General features: G+C 44.7%; 1 protein-coding gene across 1 annotated transcript in view; it reads left to right on the forward strand.

Annotated features, from left to right (window-relative positions):
- LOC137240529 (uncharacterized) overlaps positions 1–22,005 on the forward strand; it is a 50,756-nt gene that overhangs the window by 7,770 nt on the left and 20,981 nt on the right. The window contains exon 2 of the mRNA XM_067766950.1: positions 3,555–4,225. Within this exon, the coding sequence (XP_067623051.1) occupies positions 4,144–4,225 (82 nt within the window). The 5' untranslated portion in view covers positions 3,555–4,143. The remainder of the gene's footprint in view (positions 1–3,554; positions 4,226–22,005) is intronic.

A 22,005-nucleotide genomic window follows, 5' to 3' on the forward strand; every position in this document is an offset into this window, starting at 1 on the left:
TTCTGTTGGGTCGACCACTGCTCCCAAGCGTTGTACAATTCTTAGTGCTGCACGGTACTGCGAGAGAGCTCTTTTACTTCCTCTGCTCCGTACCCTTCTCCACTCTTCTACTCCGTTTTCATTTGTGTGCTTCTCCAACACGGAGTTCATTGAATCAGCACTACTCTCGCTCCCCGAGTCCGACGCATCGCTTAATTCGTATTTGTCGTCCTTGGATTGCGACTCAGTCCTCCTCTTTACATCCTCCTTATTACATTCAGGTAATGAGTTGTTCATCTTGGTCGTACGACCACCTGCCCGACAAGGCGGGCTCAGCGGTCCAGTATTATATACGGGGAAAGAACCGTCCGCCACAGCAGCGCCCCTTACTGCGGTAAGGCCATAACTACTTCCCGAGATGGCCCGGTATCGGGAAGGCTCCGTTCGAATACAGCCGAATTTATCCCCTGGCTGCAAATCGTCCAATAGGCACGGTCCGCATAACACCCTGGACTAGGGGGTTGGCAGTTCTTGGTCACCGACATCCCGCCGCCCTCCTATGAGGCGAAACGGCGTAGATGTCAGTCCTAAACAGCTCCGCCTCATAGTCGGGCGCTATGGAGTTCGGCTAAGCCCTCACACCAACGACAAGGTGCCTACCCTAGTGAGGGCAAAAATCGCCGTTAGAATCGAGATATTCACAAAAATCCTATTTGTGATCCGATATGGATCATATTTGGAACACATAATACATACAAGAATAGAAAGCGACGTATGAAAAAAATCGCCGCTAGGTGGCGCAAGGATCGAGATATTCACAAAAATCGTATTTGTGGTCCGATTTGACTCATATTTGGAACACATAATATATACAAGATTAGAAAGCCGACCTTTGAAAAAATCGCCGCTAGGTGGCGCAAGGATCGAGATATTCACGAAAATCGTATTTGTGGTCCGATTTGGCTCATATTTGGAACACAATACATACAAGAATAGAAAGCGACCTATGAAAAGAAATCGGCGCTAGGTGGCGCAAAGATCGAGCTATTCAGACAAATCGTATTTGTGGTGCGATTTGGCTCATATTTGGAACACATAATACATACGTGATTAGAAAGCGACATAAATAAAAAAACGACGGTAGGTGGCGCAATGATCGAGATATTAAAAAAAACGGCATTTGTGGTCTGATTGGCTCATATTTGGAACACATAATACATACAAGAATAGAAAGCGACCTAAGAAAAAATCGCCGCTAGGTGGCGCAAGGATCGAGATATTCACAAAAATCGTATTTGTGGTCCGATTTTGCTCATATTTGGAACACATAATACATACATGAATAGAAAGTGACCTATGATGTTCCATTTGGCAATTAAATAAAGACTAAAAACTTGAAAATAAAATAATTAAAAAAATGTTTAAGTTAAACGGTTTTATTGAAACAATTCTTACATGAAGTAATAATAATACTAATAGCTAGAAAATAATTAGGTAGGTCCTAGGTACTAGTCATCACACTCCTCATCAATCTAGGGCGTTGACCAGACAATTAAATAAAAGCGTTGGTCGCGTCAAATTTCTATTGATAGTCATAAGTAAGACCAACTGAACCTTAATCAGGTTATGCCACGCCTCACATATTTAGAAATTTTACGCGCCCAACGCTTTTATTTAATTGTCTGATCAACGCCCTAGATTGATGAGGAGTGTGAGGACTAGTACCTAGGACATGCCTAATTATTTTCTAGCTTTTAGTGTTATTATTACTTCATGTAAGTATTGTTTTCAATAAAACCGTTTAACTAAACATTTTTTTTTTAATTATTTTATTATATATGCGACTAATTATCTTCACAAACGTCACACCCGTGTACCCATCCCTACAAAATATCGTCTCTGAGATTGTTGAAGACTGCATTGCAGGGATGAACAAGCTTCGGTGTAGTTATGCAAATTTTCTAGGTATACAAACCTGTCCAGTTTTGTACGCTTATGTAGATCTGCTTCACCAATAAACACGACATATTTTAATTACTTACACTATTAACCTGTGTAAATTCTTGAGGCGCGGTTTGCCGTTACAACAACAAAAATTCGTTAACCATCCTACTGCTTTGCTCAGGCTGTTTACAGCACCCCTAAACTTGATTCGTTTTCATAATGGGACACTTGTAATATCGATGCAGATCTCACGATTATTTGCCTATGTGTAATGTTGTTGTTGTTGTTATCGATGTGATGGTCCTCTGCCGGATACAGATCCGATATGCTCCGGTAACACAGCTCCTTTAAAGTGTTATCCCGACCATCTCGGGAACGATTTATATGGCACATTAAACCTTCAGGCCATCCCTCCCTCCCCACCCCCAAGTTCCATGAGGAGCTTGGGGTCACCAGAGCCTCGTATGTTAGTGAAACGGGATTCGCCGCTCGAAGGTGAGGTTGACAATTGGGTTTGGAGAAGCTATATATTGCGCTGGCAACATGAAAAGTTTGCGCTACACAACCCCTTGAATCTTAGTCGCCTCTTACTACAGGCATACCTACCGCGGGTATATTTTAACGCCCTAACCCGCTGGGGGTGCCTATGTTTAATGGTTGATGGTTGAAAGAGCCTATGTTTAATGGTTGATGTTCTTTGGGCGGTTTCATGCCACCAGGCTATATATATGAGCTCCACTGTTTTAGATTATGCTGTCGTTGTTGTGCTAACGATAAAGACAATCCCCGCAGGTTTTGGGGAGTGTTATCGACGTTGATGGTCCTGGATAACAACCACCATTGAGGTACTAGGCCGAAAATCTCGGGAACGATAAATGTGACCGAATAAAACCTTCTAGGTCACGGATTGGCGCTTAGAATGTTCGAGAGAATAGCCGCTCTCGACGGCGAGTATCAACAGAGGTTTAATGACGCCCTATATGAGTTCTGAGCAAATATGGACATACTGCAGCGAATAAAGACTTAAAGTGCCAACTAATGATGATGAATTCCTACTTCGCTAATGAAGGTATCGCACACATGCTTTGGGACAAAATTGAACAAATTGCACATGCTGCATAAATGAACATTATGTAGAGCGTAATATTCACATGGTATCGAACTTGTAGAATATGCGAATGTGGACAGGACTTTTTCTTCATTATTCGGAGTCTGGTTATTCAGCACAACCCTAGTAATATGATTTCATCTCTTTTTAGTTGGTATTGTTATCTGAACAATTTTGCAAGCAGAAAGCCAAAGAAATTTAAATGTCTTTGTTACTTTCACAACCGACAATAAACAAATTTTACCAGCTGGAGGTAGAGCCTCTATTCAAAATTATAATCCATTCAAAATCTCTATTGTGCGATCTTATCACACCTTGGGGTATATAGTGTCGGACTTTTTAAGCAATGTTTTAGTGGATTTTAAGTTAACTTTTGATTTATTTTTCTTTTGCAGTTTGACTATATTAAATAAACCATATTTTAACAATATTTTAATAATCAAACAATTTGACCATTGATGTGTATAATTTTCTCATTTCCTTCTCAAACATGCTGCACACAACTGAAATTGTGCTTACAAAGGACAAAAAAACTCATGAAAATTATTTGAATCAGTAACTAATCAGTAACTTACAAATTAACATAAATGCATAGAGACGTGGAATATATAACAATCATGCAATAACGTCAAAATAAACATTAAAAAGCTTAAACTTCATCACCTACAATAACAGCATTTACTAAAACTTTTAAGCTATGCATATATATGTATGTAAATAATAAGAGCAGCCACAGTCTGCATACACCACCAGGTAACAAATGCAATTGTCAACAAGCCAGGCCTAATAGCTTTGAATGAGCTTAGACGTTTGATAAAAGTACTCGCTATTCGAGCAACAAAAAGAATCATTGGAAATAAGTCATTGCAAGAGCTTCAAAGATACGAGGTGAAAGTGTGTTGATAATTTTTTTTGTTTTCCACTCGCTGCGTCGGCTAGTTGTTGGACACACCTTTTGCGTGTAACCTGTTTTGATATTTACAGTCATTATTGGCACACTTTAATGTTGACGTGAGATTGCTAGACAACAAATCATTATATATAATCATTATTGTTGTTCTGCATAGTGTTGTCGCAATCGTTATTGCATCATAGTATCTATTGTTGGACAAATGCCTTATATTATCATACGGGGCAATTTAGCATCGTACAGCCATAAATATCCGTGGCGTGTGTTGGTCTCTGGACTGAAAGGTAACACATGTTATTGTTGTTAGCTAATTCTTTGAGCAAAACATCACTTTATCTACTTTTTGTCATAATTTTGCTAAATTCTATTATTTAAATTTTATAATTATATACTCATTCTTTAATATATACACAAAAATAATGAAAAAAACTCTGAAAACAAAACATTCCACAAACATTTCGCTACCCTTTTCTATCCTCTATCACAAGCGTAGCGGGTGTGACTTATACTCTTATCAATTTTTGTGTTTGCTGAAGACAGTAAAACACTGACAAAATCAACATACTAATGGACCAAAGCATAAAGTTATATCTACTGTATAATTTTCGGCGGTAGCTTACGTTTCATACTTTTTAGATTTTAAATCTTACTTTAATTTAAATTTGATTTCGTGTTCAAATGAGAAATCTATTCTCGTTTAAATTTTGCGTCTTCGGTGCCATATGCGTTATCAGTTTCGACTTGAATTTCTGGTTCAGTTATGGCTTTGGTTTCGGTTCCGATGCCAAATTTAGTTTCACCTCCGGTTTCGGTTTTTGCCTTTATACTTCTTCTTAATTTGGTACCACGTTCGGTATTGCTTCTGGCTTGTTTCGGTCAACGACTAGGTTTCGGTCTGGTTTTAAATCCGGTTTCATATCAAGATTGTAATCAGAATTTGGTTATGATTTCGATTAAGGATCTGGTGCCGGTTTCGCTTCCAAGTTGGGATTTTTGTTCAGCTCCAGTTTCGTTTTATTTCCTGATGTGGTCCAGGATTTGGTTCCGATTCTTTTTCGGTTCCGGGTTTACTTTGGTTCTGATTTGGTTCGTTTTCGGTTCTAGATTAAATTTCAGTTACGGTTTCGGTCCAGATTTTGGTTCCAGTTGCGTTCCCAGTTTCGGTTGGATTTCAGCTCCGATTTCGGTTCTGGTTCAGATTCCAGTATCGGCTTCGGTCCCATTTTTAGTTCTGGTTTCGTTTTCGGGCTAATTTCAGTTCCGTATTTAATTGCGGTAGTGTTTTCAGTCCCGTTTATGGTTTCGGTTCTAATTTCCATATCACGAATCCGGGTTTGGTTCGGTTTCGGTCCTATTTCGGTTATTGTTTATCCTCGGCTCCTGTTTTAATTTCGGTTTCGCATTAGTCCCCGTTTTGGTCTGATTTCGGTTTCGTTTTGATTGTGGCTTGGCTTAAGCTCCAGTTAAAATTCCTCTTTCGGCATTAGTCCGGATTTTGATCGGATTCGTGTTTCGGTTTCGGCTTTTTCAATTCCTTTTTCAATTCCAGTTTTGGCTTCGGTTTCGGTCTCGGTTTTAGTTCGGTTGAATCCACATTTGGTACCGGTGTCGATCACGGCTTGGATTCAGCTCATATTTCAATTCTGGTTTCAGCTTCATTTCAATCCTTCCTTTTCTCTTCCTTTTTTCATTCTATTTTTATTTCCTTTTCTTTACTTCCATTTCCTTCTGTTCTCCCTTTTTTTTCTTTCCTTACCATTTACGTTACTTCCCTTTCCAGTTTTCCTCTTCCTTCCGCATCTTGATGATAACCGGAATCGCTTTCGTAGATAACATGTTAAATTAATTTTGATTATACCACTTTTTCTTACTCTTCTCTTTCATATTCTTTTCACTTAATTTTCCTTCCTGTTCGATTTTGTTTTGCTCTTTTCTTTCATTTGCATGAATAGATTTGGAGTCGTATTGCACTTACATACATCAGCTCAATCACGTACGGTATTCTTATAAGACACACGTTTACCCTGCAAAAGCTTTTAGTTTTCCATGCTTTAACCTCGTTTTCATACTCAGCTGAGTAGAGCTCACAGAGTATATTAATTTTGTTCGCATAACGGTACCCCGCAACGGCATAAACTAATCGAGATAGATATAACTTCTATATATCAAAATGATCTGGGCGAAAAAAGAAATCCATTTAGCCATGTCCGTCCGTCTATCCGGAAACCCGATAACTTGAGTAAATTTTGAGGTATCTTAATGAAATTGGTACGTAAGTTCCTGGGCACTCTCCCAGATCGCTATTTAAAATGAACGAAATCGGACTATAACCACGCCCACTTTTTCGATATCGAAAAATTCGGAAAACCGAAAAAGTGCGATAATTCATTACCAAAGACGGATAAGGCGATGAAACTTGGTAGGTGGGTTGAACTTATGACGCAGAATATAAAATTAGTAAAAATTTTACTATGTATGCTAAATAAAAATTAGCAAGATCGGATGACGCACACGCCCAATTAAAAAAAAAAATAATTTAAGTCAAATTTTAACAAAAAATTGAATATCTTTACAGTATATAAGTAAATTATGTCAACATTCAACTTCAGTAATGATATGGTGCAACAAAATACAGAAATAAAATAAAATTTCAAAATGGGCGTGGCTCTGCCCTTTTTCATTTAAATTGTCTAGAATACTTTTAATGCCATAAGTCGAACAAAAATTTACCAATCCTTGTGAAATTTGGTAAGGGCATAGCTTCTATGACGATAACTGTTCTCTGTGAAAATGGGCGAAATCGGTTGAAGCCACGCCCATTTTTTATACACAGTTGACCGTCTGTCCTTCCGCTCGGCCGTTAACACAATAACTTGATCAAAAATCTATATATCTTTACTAACCTTAGTCCACGTACTTATCTGAACTCACTTTATCTTGGTATTAAAAATGGGCGAAAATGGGTATTAAAAATGAGCGGTCATACGCCCACTTTTTCGATATGGAAAATTTCGAAAAATGAAAAAAATGCCATAATTCTATACGAAAAAAGGGATGAAACATGGTGGTTGGATTGGTTTTTTGATGCAAAATATAACTTTAGAAAAAACTTTGTAAAATGGGTGTGACACCTACCATATTAAGTAGAAGAAAATGAAAAAGTTCTGCAGGGCGAAATCAAAAGCCTTTGGAATCTTGGCAGGAATACTGTTCGTGGTATTACATATATAAATAAATTAGCGGTACCCGACAGATGATGTTCTGGGTCACCCTGGTCCAAATTTTGGTCGATATTCCATTATACACCTAAGGGCCACTCGCTTTTAAAACCCTCATTTATACCTTTAATTTGATACCCATATCGTTCAAACACATTATAGTGTCACCTCTGGTCCACCTTTATGGCAATATCTCGAAAAGGTGTCCACCTATATAGTACTAAGGCCCACTTCCTTTTAAAATACTCATTACCACCTTTCAATTGATACCCATATCGTACAAACACATTCTAAAGTCACCTCTGGTCCACCTTTATGGCGATATCTGGAAAAGGCACTTCCCTTTAGAATACTTTTTAATGCCTTCCATTTGATACCCATGTCATACAAACACATTCCAGGGCTACACCAGGTAAATTTTTCCATATTTTGTCTCCAAGGCTCTCAGCTGAGTATGTAATGTTCGGTTACACCCGAACTTAGCCTTCCTTACCTTTATAAAACATTTTTTTGGTAATTTTTAATTATAGGAATTTAATACTAATCCATCAAACGTTTTTGGCAAATAATTTTCATACTTTCCTGTAATTTTTAAATAAGTGATATGCTTCTGCCACTTTTTATGACACTTTTTATGAACAATTAGAACGCACATACGAGCGCTGCCCCCGTCATGATATAAAAGTCGTGCTTGGCGACTTTAACGCCAGGGTGGGCAAAGAAGGTGTTTTTGGCCCTACAGTCGGAAAGTTCAGCCTACACAATGAAACTTCTCCTAACGGACTGAGGCTGATTCACTTTGCCGGTGCTCGAAACATGGTCATATCAAGCACGAGGTTCATGTATAAAAAGATACATCAAGCTACATGGCTGTCTCCTGATCGAAATACTCGCAATCAGATCGATCACGTTGTGATAGACGGACGGCATACCTCCAGCGTTTTAGATGTGCGAACGATCCGAGGACCTAACATCGATTCGGACCATTATCTCGTTGCAGCCAAAATACGCACCCACCTCAACGCGGCTAAAAACAAGGAACAAAAAACACAAGGAAAGCTAGACGTCGAAAAGCTTCAATCACAACAGACTGCCAATGATTTCGCAACTCGACTCTCACACCTGCTCTCTGAGGGCACAACTCATCCTGAAGGAATACAGGAGCAGTGGGAGCATATCTCCAAAGCACTTCATACTGCCGCCGAGGAAAAAATTGGTTACCGGCGGCCACGAAAAAACAACTGGTATGATGAAGAATGCCGCGTTGCAACCGAAAGAAAAGACGCTGCCTACAGGGCTACGTTAAAAGCGAGCGCGACAAGAGGAGTGTGTGAACGCTATCGTGAGTTGAAAAGGGAAGCGAGACGCCTTTTCAGGAAGAAAAAAGCAGAAGCAGAAAGGCGTGAGTGCGAGGAGCTTGAGCTGCTAGCCACCAGGAATAACGCCCGAAAATTCTACCAAAAAATACGGCGACAGACGGAAGGTTTTAAGACCGGGGCAAACTCCTGTAGGAATGAAAACGGCGACCTTGTAACTGATGTCCAGAGAGTGCTTAGATTATGGAGGGAACACTTCTCTGCTCTCCTAAATGGAGGCAGCAATTCACCGCGCAGAGATGAAGAACCCGATCCCGCAATCGATGATGATGGAATATATGTCCCCCCGCCCGATTATGACGAAGTTAGAATAGCAATAACCAGATTGAAAAACAACAAGGCCGTGGGCGCTGATGGATTGCCTGCGGAGCTATTCAAGTTCGGCGGCGAGGAGTTGGCGGACGAAAGCATGCCCGACGGTTGGAATCTAAGTGTTCTTTGCCCAGTCCACAAGAAGGGGGATACTGCAAAATGCACCAACTATCGTGGAATCAGCCTTCTTAATATCGCATATAAGGTCTTTTCAAGTGTATTGTGCGAAAGATTGAAGCCCACCGTGAACCGGCTGATTGGACCTTATCAGTGCGGCTTCAGACCTGGTAAATCTACCATCGACCAGATTTTCACAATGCGCCAAATCTTGGAAAAAACCCGTGAAAAGAGAATCGACACATATCACCTCTTCGTCGACTTTAAAGCCGCCTTCGACAGCACGAAAAGGAGCTGCCTATATGCCGCTATGTCCGAATTTGGTTTCCCCGCAAAACTTATACGGCTGTGCAAAATGACGTTGAGCAACACCATCAGCTCAGTCAGAATTGGGAAGGACCTCTCCGAGCCGTTCGAAACTAAACGAGGTTTCAGACAGGGTGACCCCCTATCGTGCGATTTCTTTAATTTGATGCTGGAGAAAATTATACTAGCTGCAGAACTTAACCGCACTGGAACAATATACTATAAAAGCGTGCAATTACTGGCATATGCTGATGAGCTGGAAAAAGAAGCGGTAAAGATGGGTTTGATGGTGAATGAGGACAAAACGAAGTACCTGCTGTCATCGAGCAAAGAGTCAGCGCATATGCGCCTTGGCAACCACGCTACTGTTGGCAGCCATAATTTCGAAATAGTAAAAGACTTCGTTTATTTGGGAACCAGCATCAACACTAGCAACAACATCAGCACTGAAATCCAGCGAAGAATCAATCTTGCCAATAAATGCTACTTTGGACTAGGTGGGCAATTGAAAAGTAAAGTCATCTCTCGGCGAACGAAAATCATACTCTACAAGTCACTTATCGTACCCGTCCTGCTATATGGGGCAGAAGCATGGACCATGACAACAGCAGATGAAGCGGCTTTGGGAGTGTTCGAGAGAAAAGTTCTTCGAAAGATTTATGGACCTCTACGCGTTGGCGATGGCGAGTACCGAAGAAGATTTAATGATGAGCTGTACGAGCTATACGCAGACATCAACATAGTCCAGCGATTTAAAACGCAGCGGCTGCGCTGGCTAGGTCATGTTATGCGAATGAAAGATGATGCTCCGGCCAAGAAAGTGTTTCTATCGGAACCCGCCTATGGAAGCAGAGGTAGAGGGCGGCCCCCACTCCGTTGGAAGGACCAGGTGGAAAACGATTTAAACTCCCTTGGTTTGACCAATTGGCGCCGGTTGGCGGAGCGAAGGAGCGACTGGCGCGCCTTGTTGGACGGCCATAACCGTTTAGACGGTTAAGCGCCAATTAAGTAAGTAAGTAAGATATGCTTCTGCCCAGTGGTTTTATGGCACTGGAGACTCGGGACAGTTTACAGAATAGTAAATTGCCTCAAGACTGATTTTCACCTAAAACTATCTCTCATAAACACTAGAGACGGCTTACTGAATTCAGCTTAAAGAATCTGACATCACGAATTTTAAAATTGAAGCTGTCGCCCCATAAGGACCAAGAATTATCTTTGAACGATCTGGATATTGTTAACTCTTTCTTATCCAGACCACACTCGAAATATGGAAGCCACCCCTTTAACAGCTACTTTTTATAGCCAAAACCTGTTGAATAATAATTCTCCGTTTAAAGGTCTTTTGCATAACTGAAAGTAAGTGTTTGTTGCCTATATTTTGGTGCACCCTGTTTAAAGCTTTGTTTTGATACGATACGTTTAAATGTAGCGAACGCATTGACACAAGCCGGCAAATAACATGACCAAAGAAGAGCGCCCAAAAAAACAAAACAAAACAATTTACGAAAAAAACAAAACAAACGAAATAATAAAAGTGGATAATAATTTTTAATGTCTACTGCGGTACGACACTCCAAGTTTGCATATGAAAATAGAGAGAGGCGAGAGCTTACACTAGCTTTACTTAATATTAATTCATTCCATTTACGAACGTCGTTAAGTGATTTTGTGCTATTGTGAATCGCTCCCCTAGTAAATTTAGCTTTAGTTAATTGAGAAATACATATACCGCCCTGCATATATGTATAAGCTGCATTTAGTGAGTAATAGTGCATTTCATATAACAGATTGTAAAAAATTGTGCTTATTCGTATTTTGTAAGGCAAATTAAGAATATTAGAGGCGTATATTTTTGAAATAATTTGCTTCCAAACGTACATACATACCTACTTATATGCATAGATTTTAATTGTGAAACAATCAACATGAAACCGAAAATGACTTCATAGCTTTTAAAAATTTGCTTATGTTACAGCACCACCCTCCCACAAACTCAGTTATGCATACAATATTGGCAGTATGACTAATAATGGTCAAAATGGACAATTTGCGAGTTGAAATGTTATTCGCCTTGGCCTTTAACTTTTTTCGATCTAGAAATGTATCTATGTGCTAACAAAGTAACATACATAGATACATATGTACATATACAGTGATGTTCTATGAAATAGAGCCAGGCAAAACCTTTTAAATTAAAATAACTCAGCAACCGGTGGATTCTAATTTTTTTATTTTAAAAGGTATGCAAGGTACATTTGTGGGTAAAAATATTGGCATGTTATTTGGATACATAAAGCTTAGACCTGTTAAATAATGATTACTAATGGTAATGATTAGCCGTTCCATTGATTATTTTTTGTTAAACGCCATTTAATGACTACTTGCCATTATTTTCTATTTTTAATGATTACTTTTCAATTGCTTAAAAAAATAATCAAAAAAAATAATGATTTTTTACGATTATTGAAAAAAAAATCAAGAATAATCAAAAGTAATTGATTATTTATGATTTTTTTTTTTGATTTTTTAAATTTTTTTTGATTATTCTTGATTATTTTTCCGCTTTGTTGAAAGAAAAATTCTCTTTTGTTGCATGCATACAAGTACATTTTAGGATTCAATAGTAAATCGTAATGGCTTATCGAAGCGAATATATATGTACATGCAACATATAGGGCGAATGGTATATGAGCGTTGATCTAAACATATTTTCAAGTAAGTATATACACATGTGCATTATTGCCTTTGGTTAGACAAGTGTCATGATAATGAATGACAATTTAGAGGCTCTGGCGAACGCAAGGTCCTCCTGGAATTTGGGGGTGGGGAGGGTGGGATGGCCTGAAGGTTTAATGTGGCCATATAAATCGTTCCCGAGATGGTCGGGCTATCACCTTAATGGTGCTGTGTTACCGGAGCGTACCGGATCTGTATCCGGCAAAGGACCATCACATCGATAACACCCCCCAAAGCCTTAGGGGAGTAACCTTATCGCTACAACAACAACAACAACAAAAATTTAGAGGATCACTCCAGTTGGAAGTGATGCTATCAACCTAAGTAGTTTACTCATACATATTGTTTGAACATATTGTTTTGTCGTAAAACAATACGCACTCCCCCGCAAGGTATTCGTCGGATACATCTATGGACACGATAATTTTTATGTATGTACCCATATGCCAAATAAGCGCTCACGATATACCGTTACATCCACCAATGTAAAACGTAAAAGACGTAAAATAATGGATATATTTATTTGGGATATAACAAAATTGGCTAGACTGAAGGATGAAACCATAAAGGATTGTTGCTAAATGAAAGCTTTTGGACGCCCACCTATGAGTCCAATATTTTTTTACATATTATCTGGGCAATTAGAAAAACCGCCGTTTTCGATCCCGCATCTGTATATACAACAAGTAAGGAAGGTTAAGTTCGGGTGTAACCGAAGAATACATACTCAGTTGAGAGCTATGGTGACAACATAAGGGAAAATAACCATTTAGGTGAATGAACCGAGGGTAACCCTGGAATGTGTTTGTATGACAAGTGTATCAAATGAAAGGTATTAAAGAGTATTTTATGAGGGAGTGAGCCATAGTTCTATAGGTGGACGCCATTTAGGGATATTGCCATAAAGGTGGATCAGGGTTGACTCCAGAATTTGTTTGTACGATATGGGTATCAAATGAAAGGTGTTAATAAGTATTTTAAAAGGGAGTGGGCCTTAGTTCTATAGGTGGACCAGGGGTGACTCTAGAATGCGTTTGTACAATATGAGTATCAAACGAAAGGTGTTAACGAGTATTTTAAAAGGGCGTGGGGCTTAGTTCTATAGGTGGACGCCGGGTCAAGATATCGCCATAAAGGTGGACCAGGGGTGACCTCGAATTTGTTTGTACGATATGGGTATCAAATGAAAGGGGCTAATGAGTATTTTAAAAGGGTGTAACGAAGCTTTTTCGTGCCCCGTTGCTTCTTTGGTATTTGCTGGGGTATACTCGCCGTGCCCAGGGTTCGTTTACAATAAATTTGTATTAAAGGGGCACCTTGCAAATCGATTTAATATAAAAAAAACTTCACTCTCTTTATTGGTTCTAAATTCTATAATATAAAATACAACGTGTTTGTATACTTCATTTTCAATTTCACTTGGATTATCTTGCGGTATCCTTGATTGCAGTGGCGGGCCTTAGCGGTCCGGCCGTATTCCGTTAGCTGGGTCCCGTTAGTATGTGGCGTCGGTGCCTTGACGCGCCTTATGACGGCGTCTCTCTCTGCTGCGGTGCTCTGTCACGCCTTACGTCGGCGTCTACTTGTATTGCTGAGGCGATGCTCTGTCGCCGTGTTCCGTTTGACGGATCCCGTTAGTATGTGGCGTCGTTGCCTTGACGCGCCTTACGTCGGCGTTTACTTGTATTACTCTGCTGCGCCTTGCGTCAGCGTCTATTTGTATTGCTGGTCGCTGGGTGATTCTCTGCAACGCCTTGCGTTGGCGTCTACTCGTATTTGCTGGGCGATACTCTGTCGCGCCCTACGTCGGCGTTTACTTGTATTGCTGAGTCGATGCTCTGTCGCGCCCTACGTCGGCGCTTACGTGTATTACTCTGTCGGTGTACCTCTGCTGCGCTCTGCCGCCGCGCTTGGCGCTGGCTTACCCTGGCTGCGCTATGCGTCGCCGCGTCTATTTGTATTGCTGGTTGCTGGGTGATTCTCTGCCACGCCTTGCGTCGGCGTCCACCCGTATTTGCTGGGCGATACTCTGTCGCGCCCTACGTCGGCGTTTACTTGTATTGCTGAGGCGATGCTCTGTTGCCGTGTTCCGTTAGACGGATCCCGTTAGTATGCGGCGTCGGTGCCTTGACGCGCCTTATGACGGCGTTTACTTGTATTGCTGAGGTGAGCGGGTGTCACTTTGCTGCCGCGCTCTGCGCTGGTTTACGTGCGTTGCCGCTCAGTTGCGGCCTCTGCCGGCGTACTTCTACTGACGGAGGTGAGCGGGTGTCAGCTGTCGCGGTTGCGCGTTACTGTGGCGGGGCCTTTGGTCTCTGGGGGTGATGCGTAGAGAAGATCAACCGCAATCACCATTCCACGACTCGCTCCTATGAAGTGGATTCCTATTGCATAGAGAAGGTCAACTGCAATAGGGATATACTTCGCTAGTAGCTCTGGTCACGACCACAGCTCCGTGCTGACTGCCTTTGCTGCCGCGCTCTGCGCTGGTTTACGTGCGTTGCCGCTCCGTTGCGGCCTCTGCCGGCGTACTTCACTGACGGAGGTGAGCGGGTGTCACCTGTCGCGGTTGCGCGTTACTGTGGCGGGGCCTTTGGTCTCTGGGGGTGATGCGTAGGGAAGATCAACCGCAATCACCATTCCACGACTCGCTCCTATGAAGTGGATTCCTATTGTATAGAGAAGGTCAACTGCAATAGGGATATACTTCGCTAGTAGCTCTGGTCACGACCACAGCTCCGTGCTGACTGACTTTGGTTACGTTGCGCGTCGGCGGACCTCTGCTGCGCTTTGCTGCCGCGCTCTGCGCTGGTTTACGTGCGTTGCCGCTCTGTTGCGGCCTCTGCCGGCGTACTTCTACTGACGGAGGTGAGCGGGTGTCACAGGTCGCGGTTGCGCGTTACTGTGGCGGGGCCTTTGGTCTCTGGGGGTGATGCGTAGAGAAGGTCAACCGCAATCGCCATTCCACGACTCGCTCCTATGAAGTGGATTCCTATTGCATAGAGAAGATCAACTGCAATAGGGATATACTTCGCTAGTAGCTCTGGTCACGACCACAGCTCCGTGCTGACTGACTTCTGTGCTGCTGTGTCGCTCCTTTTATGGCTGTTGTGTTTGGTGTTGCTAGCTCAAATGGTTGCGTGCGCTCGTTGTGTTGCTGAGATTTGTTGGTTGGCCGTGTTGTTGTTAAATGTTGCGACCGCTCGTTGTGTTGCTGAGACTTGTTGGTTGATCGTGTTGCTAGAGCCTTTTGTGGCCACTTGTTGTGTTAATGTCGTGTCAAATATGTTGTGGGGTCGTTTTGTGTGGGCCAAATTAATGAGGATTTATTTGGTGTGATGATACGTGCGACGTCAGCGTACGTGTTTGTGCGTGTGGTTCCACGCGTGTTGCTGACGTCGGCGCCGGTAGCTCCTTCCAGCAGTACTACCCTGGTTCGCTTTGCTTCCTCCTCCTCGTAATGCTGGCGCATACGCTTGGCGCTGTTGTTTAGTTTGGCGTTATGGCTCTCCATCTTAGGTTGTTGGTTTTTTTTTTTTTTTTTTTTTTTTTTTTTTTTTTTTTTTTTGGAAAAGAAATTCGTAGCAAAAGAACGCGTTGTCACCTCTGTGGTTTGCGATATGACCGGTGCTTGCTTATCCTCCCATCCTTGATATTAATTAGATTATTTTCCCTGAATTTATTTTAGTTTCCTGCGATGGTCTCTGCTGCATGATATGGCTTTAGCTCCCCAATATTGACCGTTTTCTCCTTCCCGCCGTTGGTTTTTCGTACTTTGAGTATCACTGGTGATACATATCCTAGGATCTGGTAGGGTCCGTCGTATTTGGTGGCCAACTTTGCCGCGAAATTTTCGCCGGCCTTGGAGAGATGGTGTTCCTTTGCGAGCACTAGTTACCGACTACGGGGGTCCATTTTCTCCGCCGTAAATTGTAGTGCCGTGCTTGATCTGCCGCCGCTCGTTCCATGTTCTGCCTCATTATTCTGAATGCCTCTTGCATTCTGTCAGATTTCTCTTCTGCCGTTGTGGTAGCTGTGCCCGTCCCCAGGTTGACCTCGTCAAACAATGCCCCTGGTAGTCGCGGTTCCCGTCCTTGTACGAGGAAGGCTGGACTGTATCCTGTGGACGCGGTCACCCTGGTGTTGATGGCCAGCTCGATTTCTGGGAGACGGTCGTCCCATCTGTTGTGCTGTGATCTGGTGAGTTGTGCTATGATTCTCTTGATTGTCCTGTTCGCCCGTTCCGTCGGGTTTTCTTGCGGGGTGTAGGGCGCCGTGAATTGTTGTCGTATCCCCATTTCAGTATCATATCAGTATCTTGGGAGCACCAAATCTTGCGAGGATGCGTTCTCTGAACGCACGGCGTAGGCCTTCTGCTGTCGCACGCCTCATGGGGGCCAGTTCCACCCATTTGCTGAAGCGGTCGAAAAATACTAGTAGCATCGTGTTCCCGTGTGTGGATCGTGGGAGTGGTCCAACGAAATCGACGCATACCGTGGCGAATGGTTCTTGGGCCACTTGTGTGAGCATCTTTCCGGCCGGCTTTTGCTGTGTTTCCTTGTACTTCTGGCAAGACTCGCACTGTCGTACGTATCGACTGATGTCCCGAAACATGCCGGGCCAGTAGTACCGGTTGGCAATCCGCGCTACTGTCCGGCGGATGCCCATGTGTCCAGCGCTTGGTATATTGTGATTTTCTTCTAATACTCGTTGCCGCAGTGGTATGGTAAGTTTCCAAGGTACCGCTTCCTCATCTTGTGACCGGCAGGGAATATGGCGGTACAGTTGTCCATCTTGTATCATGTAGTCAGAATATTTCTCGGGGTTAGTGTGCACTTCATTTACGCGCTTGTACCACCACTTGCATGGTCGCTCTGTTGTCGTTGCCAGTCGTAGGGTCTCCAGTGGCTGTCGTGATAGTGCATCCGCTACCAGGTTCAGCTTTCCTTTCCTGTACTCTATGTCGAAGGTGTGCTGCTGAAGTTCCAAGGCCCATCGTGCTATACGGCCGGAGGGGCTCTCGATGGAGTTCAGCCACTTTAGAGACATATGGTCCGTGATTACCCTGAATCGGTACCCTTCCAAGTATGGCCTCATCTTGCGTATTCCCCAGACGATCGCGAGGCATTCCTTCTCGGTAGGCGAGTAGTTGGTTTCCGCCTTGTTGAGTTTCCTGCTGGCGTAGGCGATCACGCGTTCCCCGCCTTCCAAATCCTGTGTCAATACGGCGCCTAGCCCGAAATTGCTTGCGTCCGTTTGCAAGGTGAATGTCTTGGTGAAGTCCGGACAGGCAAGTATCGGTGCTTCCGTTAGTTTTTGCTTTAAGACCTCGAAGGCTTCCTGTTGTTCGGCTCCCCACTTCCAGTGTTTGCCCTTTTTCAGCAGGGTTGTGAGTGGCTGGCTGATCGTCGCGAAGTCGGGCACGAATCGTCGGTACCAAGAGGCTATACCGAGATATTGACGCACCTCTTTCGCGTTCGTTGGTGGTTTCAGGTCTTTGATGGCTGCAACTTTCTCGGGGTCGGTGTGAATTCCCCTGTCGCTTACTACGTGTCCTAGGTATCGAATTTCTTTCTTGAAAAATTCGCATTTCTCCGGATTTATTCTGAGGTTGGCGCGCTGTAGTCGTAGCATCACTTCTTTCAGGTTGCGAATGTGCTCCTCCAAGGTGGATCCTATGATGATTATGTCATCGAGGTAAGCGAAAGCGTAGGGTTCCATCTCCGGTCCAATAACCTGATCTAGTGCTCTTTGAAACGTTGCAGGTGCGGAGTGTAGGCCGAACGGCATAACGCGCCACTGGAATAACCCGCATCCAGGTACCGTGACAGCTGTGTAGGGACGGCTCTGGGGCTCCAGTGGTATTTGCCAGTAGCCATTTTTCAAATCCAAACTGCTGATATACTTCGCCCGTCGTAGCTTGTCCAATATATGTTGTATTCTGGGTAAAGGGTACGCGTCGGGTACGGATCGGGCGTTAAGTTGCCGATAGTCCACGCATAACCTCCACTTCCCGTTCTTCTTCTTGGCTAGTACGATTGGTGCGCTGTGTGGGCTACAGGATGGCTCGATGCATCCTTTCTGAAGTAATTCGTCAATTTCGTTGTTGATGATGGTCTGCATAGCTGGGTTGCGTGGGAAGTAACGTTGCTTGATAGGGCGGGTGTCCGTCAGGATAATCCTGTGCTCGGCTATTGTCGTCACTCCACTCATGCTCTCGCATTTTCGGAGTTCCTTTGCTAGAAAACCGCGCACTCGTTCCGCTTCTTCTTGTATGCCGTCGTCGTTGTTTTGCATAATGCCGTCGTGCTTGAAGTTACTGCTGCTCGGTGCTGTTATACTCTGAATGGTTCCAGATGAGGCTCCAGGGGTGTCGTACCCGGCGTTACCCTTTCTCGCTCGTGTTATACTCTGATTAGTCCCCGGGGTGTCGTACCTGGCGATACCCGTTCTTGATGATGTTGAATTTTGAATAGTCTCAGGGCTGTCGTACCTGGCGATATCCGTTCTGGCTGATGGTGTACTTTGAATAGTCCAAGGGCTGTCGTACCTGGCGATATTCGTTCTTGCTGGTGTTGTTCTCTGAATAGTTTCTGGCGCGGCTCCCGGATTCGGTGTGTGCTGGGCAAGGGGTCTGGTTAGCACGAGGTGGCCTTCTCCACATGATATGGTGGCTCCCATACTTCCTAGCGTATCTAGACCCAGTATGATGTCGTCGATCGCTCCGGGCATGACGTGTAAAACAGTGTGGAGTGACGCTTCTCCGAGGCGTACCTCAGTCCTTATGGCGTCGAATATTGTGGTGCTAGTCCCGTTTGCCATCGTTATTTTGATGGCCACTCTCACCATTTCTCCGCTCCCCGAGTTTACCACACGTTCTGCAAGGCTGCTCGAAACGAAACTGCTCGACGCCCCTGTATCGATGACTGCCTCGGCTGATTCCGCGCCGAGCCTGGCTACAGCGTAAAGGCGGCCGTGCCCTTGGTACATGGTTACTGCCGATTCGGCGCTGGGTCCCTTGGGCTCATTGCGCCTTGTTCTTTGTGAAGCCCTCTGGCGTCGACGGCAGCATTCGATTGTGCGTATATCACTGCGGCCACACTACCAGCAAAAAACTTTCTGTGGGTTTCGGCACCTATTGGTGTCATGTCCGCGTTCGCCGCATCTCCTGCATACGCCGTTGGGGTCGTATCTCTGATTGCTTGGAGGCGTGCGGTTCCGTTAGGTTCCGTGGTGGTGGTGGTTGTGTTTCAGGTTTTGATGGTGACACCCGGGGTGTGTCACTGGCGATGTGTCGCGTAACTTCGCGGTGATGTCCGCCTGATGATCTTCGATAGTCCTCGCGTATGTTATCGTATTCTTCGGCGAGTGTCAGGAGCTCTGCGAGATTAGTGAAGTCCCTCCGACGGATGTAAAGTTGGTAATCGGGGTGGCTGTTACGGAATATTCGTTCCAGCCGCTGTTCGCTGGTGTACCCTGCGTGTCTCATCAAGCTCTGTATAGCTAGCACGTAATCCTTGTACTTTTCCTTGTTATGCTGCCTTCGTTGGCGTATGTCGTCCTCGAGACGCTCGAAATACCTGCCTGGCAGGAAGAAACGTAAAAAATCCTTTTTGAAGCTTGTCCACTCTCCCCAGTGCGCATTGTTATTGCGGTACCATTGTTGCGCGGCGCCCCCTAGTAGCTCGGGCATGACTTTTGGCTGGAGGTCCACGTTTAGCGTGTATACTTCGGATAACTCCTCTAACCGTTCGATGAACGCTAACGGGTCCCGTCCACCTTCATACTTTACGGACCACTTTCTTACCTGGTCGATGATGGGCGCGAACACCACGGTCGGTGCTTGAGTTACCTGGCATGTATAGTTCATGGCTGGTGCCGTCATTCCCGCTGGTAAGTACGGTTGCGTGGGTTGAGATGTGCCGGTTGATGATGCCGTAATTTCTGATGGTACGTGCTGTTGTGTGGGTACTGTACTCCTGGGAGGTGCCTGAGATGTACCGTTGGGTGGTACCGCTATTCCTGATGGTAGGTACTGTTGTGTGGGTACTGTACTCCTGGGAGGTGCCTGAGATGTACCGTTGGGTGGTACCGCTATTCCTGATGGTAAGTACTGTTGTGTGGGTACTGTACTCCTGGGAGGAAACGCGAATTGAGTTTGTTCTACTGTTGTAACGGCGACCTTCGGTGTGCCTCCTCCGTTCGACTGAGTCGGTGTCTTAACCTCAATTACGTCGCTCATGTGCGTAGTTTCCTTGTAGGTGGCTTGTAAGGATAAACACTTTTCGTGGATTTCCGAGTCCGTATTTGCCTTTGAGGCCAGTGCTGCTATGCGCTTTCGGATTTCTCGGGTGGTACCTGTCTGCTCAATACCCAATTCCTGTGTGATGGATATCAGCTGCTCCTTTGAAATGTTGTCTAACCACGTGGTATCAATCTGGTCGGCCATTTTACGGTTAGGTTTCTAGTCAGGAATGTTCCTTCTGACGTTGTACGATTTGCAGGGTCCCTGCTCGGGCGCCAATTGTAACGTAGCTTTTTCGTGCCCCGTTGCTTCTTTGATATTTGCTGGGGTATACTCGCCGTGCCCAGGGTTCGTTTACAATAAATTTGTATTAAAGGGGCACCTTGCAAATCGATTTAATATAAAAAACACTTCACTCTCTTTATTGGTTCTAAATTCTATAATATAAAATAAAACGTGTTTGTATACTTCATTTTCAATTTCACTTGGATTATCTTGCGGTATCCTTGATTGCAGTGGCGGGCCTTAGCGGTCCGGCCGTATTCCGTTAGCTGGGTCCCGTTAGTATGTGGCGTCGGTGCCTTGACGCGCCTTATGACGGCGTCTCTCTCTGCTGCGGTGCTCTGTCGCGCCTTACGTCGGCGTCTACTTGTATTGCTGAGGCGATGCTCTGTCGCCGTGTTCCGTTAGACGGATCCCGTTAGTATGTGGCGTCGTTGCCTTGACGCGCCTTACGTCGGAGTTTACTTGTATTACTCTGCTGCGCCTTGCGTCGGCGTCTATTTGTATTGCTGGTCGCTGGGTGATTCTCTGCCACGCCTTGCGTCGGCGTCTACTCGTATTTGCTGGGCGATACTCTGTCGCGCCCTACGTCGGCGTTTACTTGTATTGCTGAGGCGATGCTCTGTCGCGCCCTACGTCGGCGCTTACGTGTATTACTCTGTCGGTGTACCTCTGCTGCGCTCTGCCGCCGCGCTTGGCGCTGGCTTACCCTGGCTGCGCTATGCGTCGCCGCGTCTATTTGTATTGCTGGTTGCTGGGTGATTCTCTGCCACGCCTTGCGTCGGCGTCCACTCGTATTTGCTTGGCGATACTCTGTCGCGCCCTACGTCGGCGTTTACTTGTATTGCTGAGGCGATGCTCTGTCGCCGTGTTCCGTTAGACGGATCCCGTTAGTATGTGGCGTCGGTGCCTTGACGCGCCTTATGACGGCGTTTACTTGTATTGCTGAGGTGAGCGGGTTTCACTTTGTTGCCGCGCTCTGCGCTGGTTTACGTGCGTTGCCGCTCAGTTGCGGCCTCTGCCGGCGTACTTCTACTGACGGATGTGAGCGGGTGTCACCAGTCGCGGTTGCGCGTTACTGTGGCGGGGCCTTTGGTCTCTGGGGGTGATGCGTAGAGAAGATCAACCGCAATCACCATTCTACGACTCGCTCCTATGAAGTGGATTCCTATTGCATAGAGAAGGTCAACTGCAATAGGGATATACTTCGCTAGTAGCTCTGGTCACGACCACAGCTCCGTACTGACTGCCTTTGCTGCCGCGCTCTGCGCTGGTTTACGTGCGTTGCCGCTCAGTTGCGGCCTCTGCCGGCGTACTTCTACTGACGGAGGTGAGCGGGTGTCACCTGTCGCGGTTGCGCGTTACTGTGGCGGGGCCTTTGGTCTCTGGGGGTGATGCGTAGAGATCAACCGCAATCACCATTCCACGACTCGCTCCTATGAAGTGGATTCCTATTGCATAGAGAAGGT

Source organism: Eurosta solidaginis, chromosome 2 (genome assembly GCF_040869045.1).
Source record: "Eurosta solidaginis isolate ZX-2024a chromosome 2, ASM4086904v1, whole genome shotgun sequence".
NCBI lineage: Eukaryota > Metazoa > Arthropoda > Insecta > Diptera > Tephritidae > Eurosta > Eurosta solidaginis.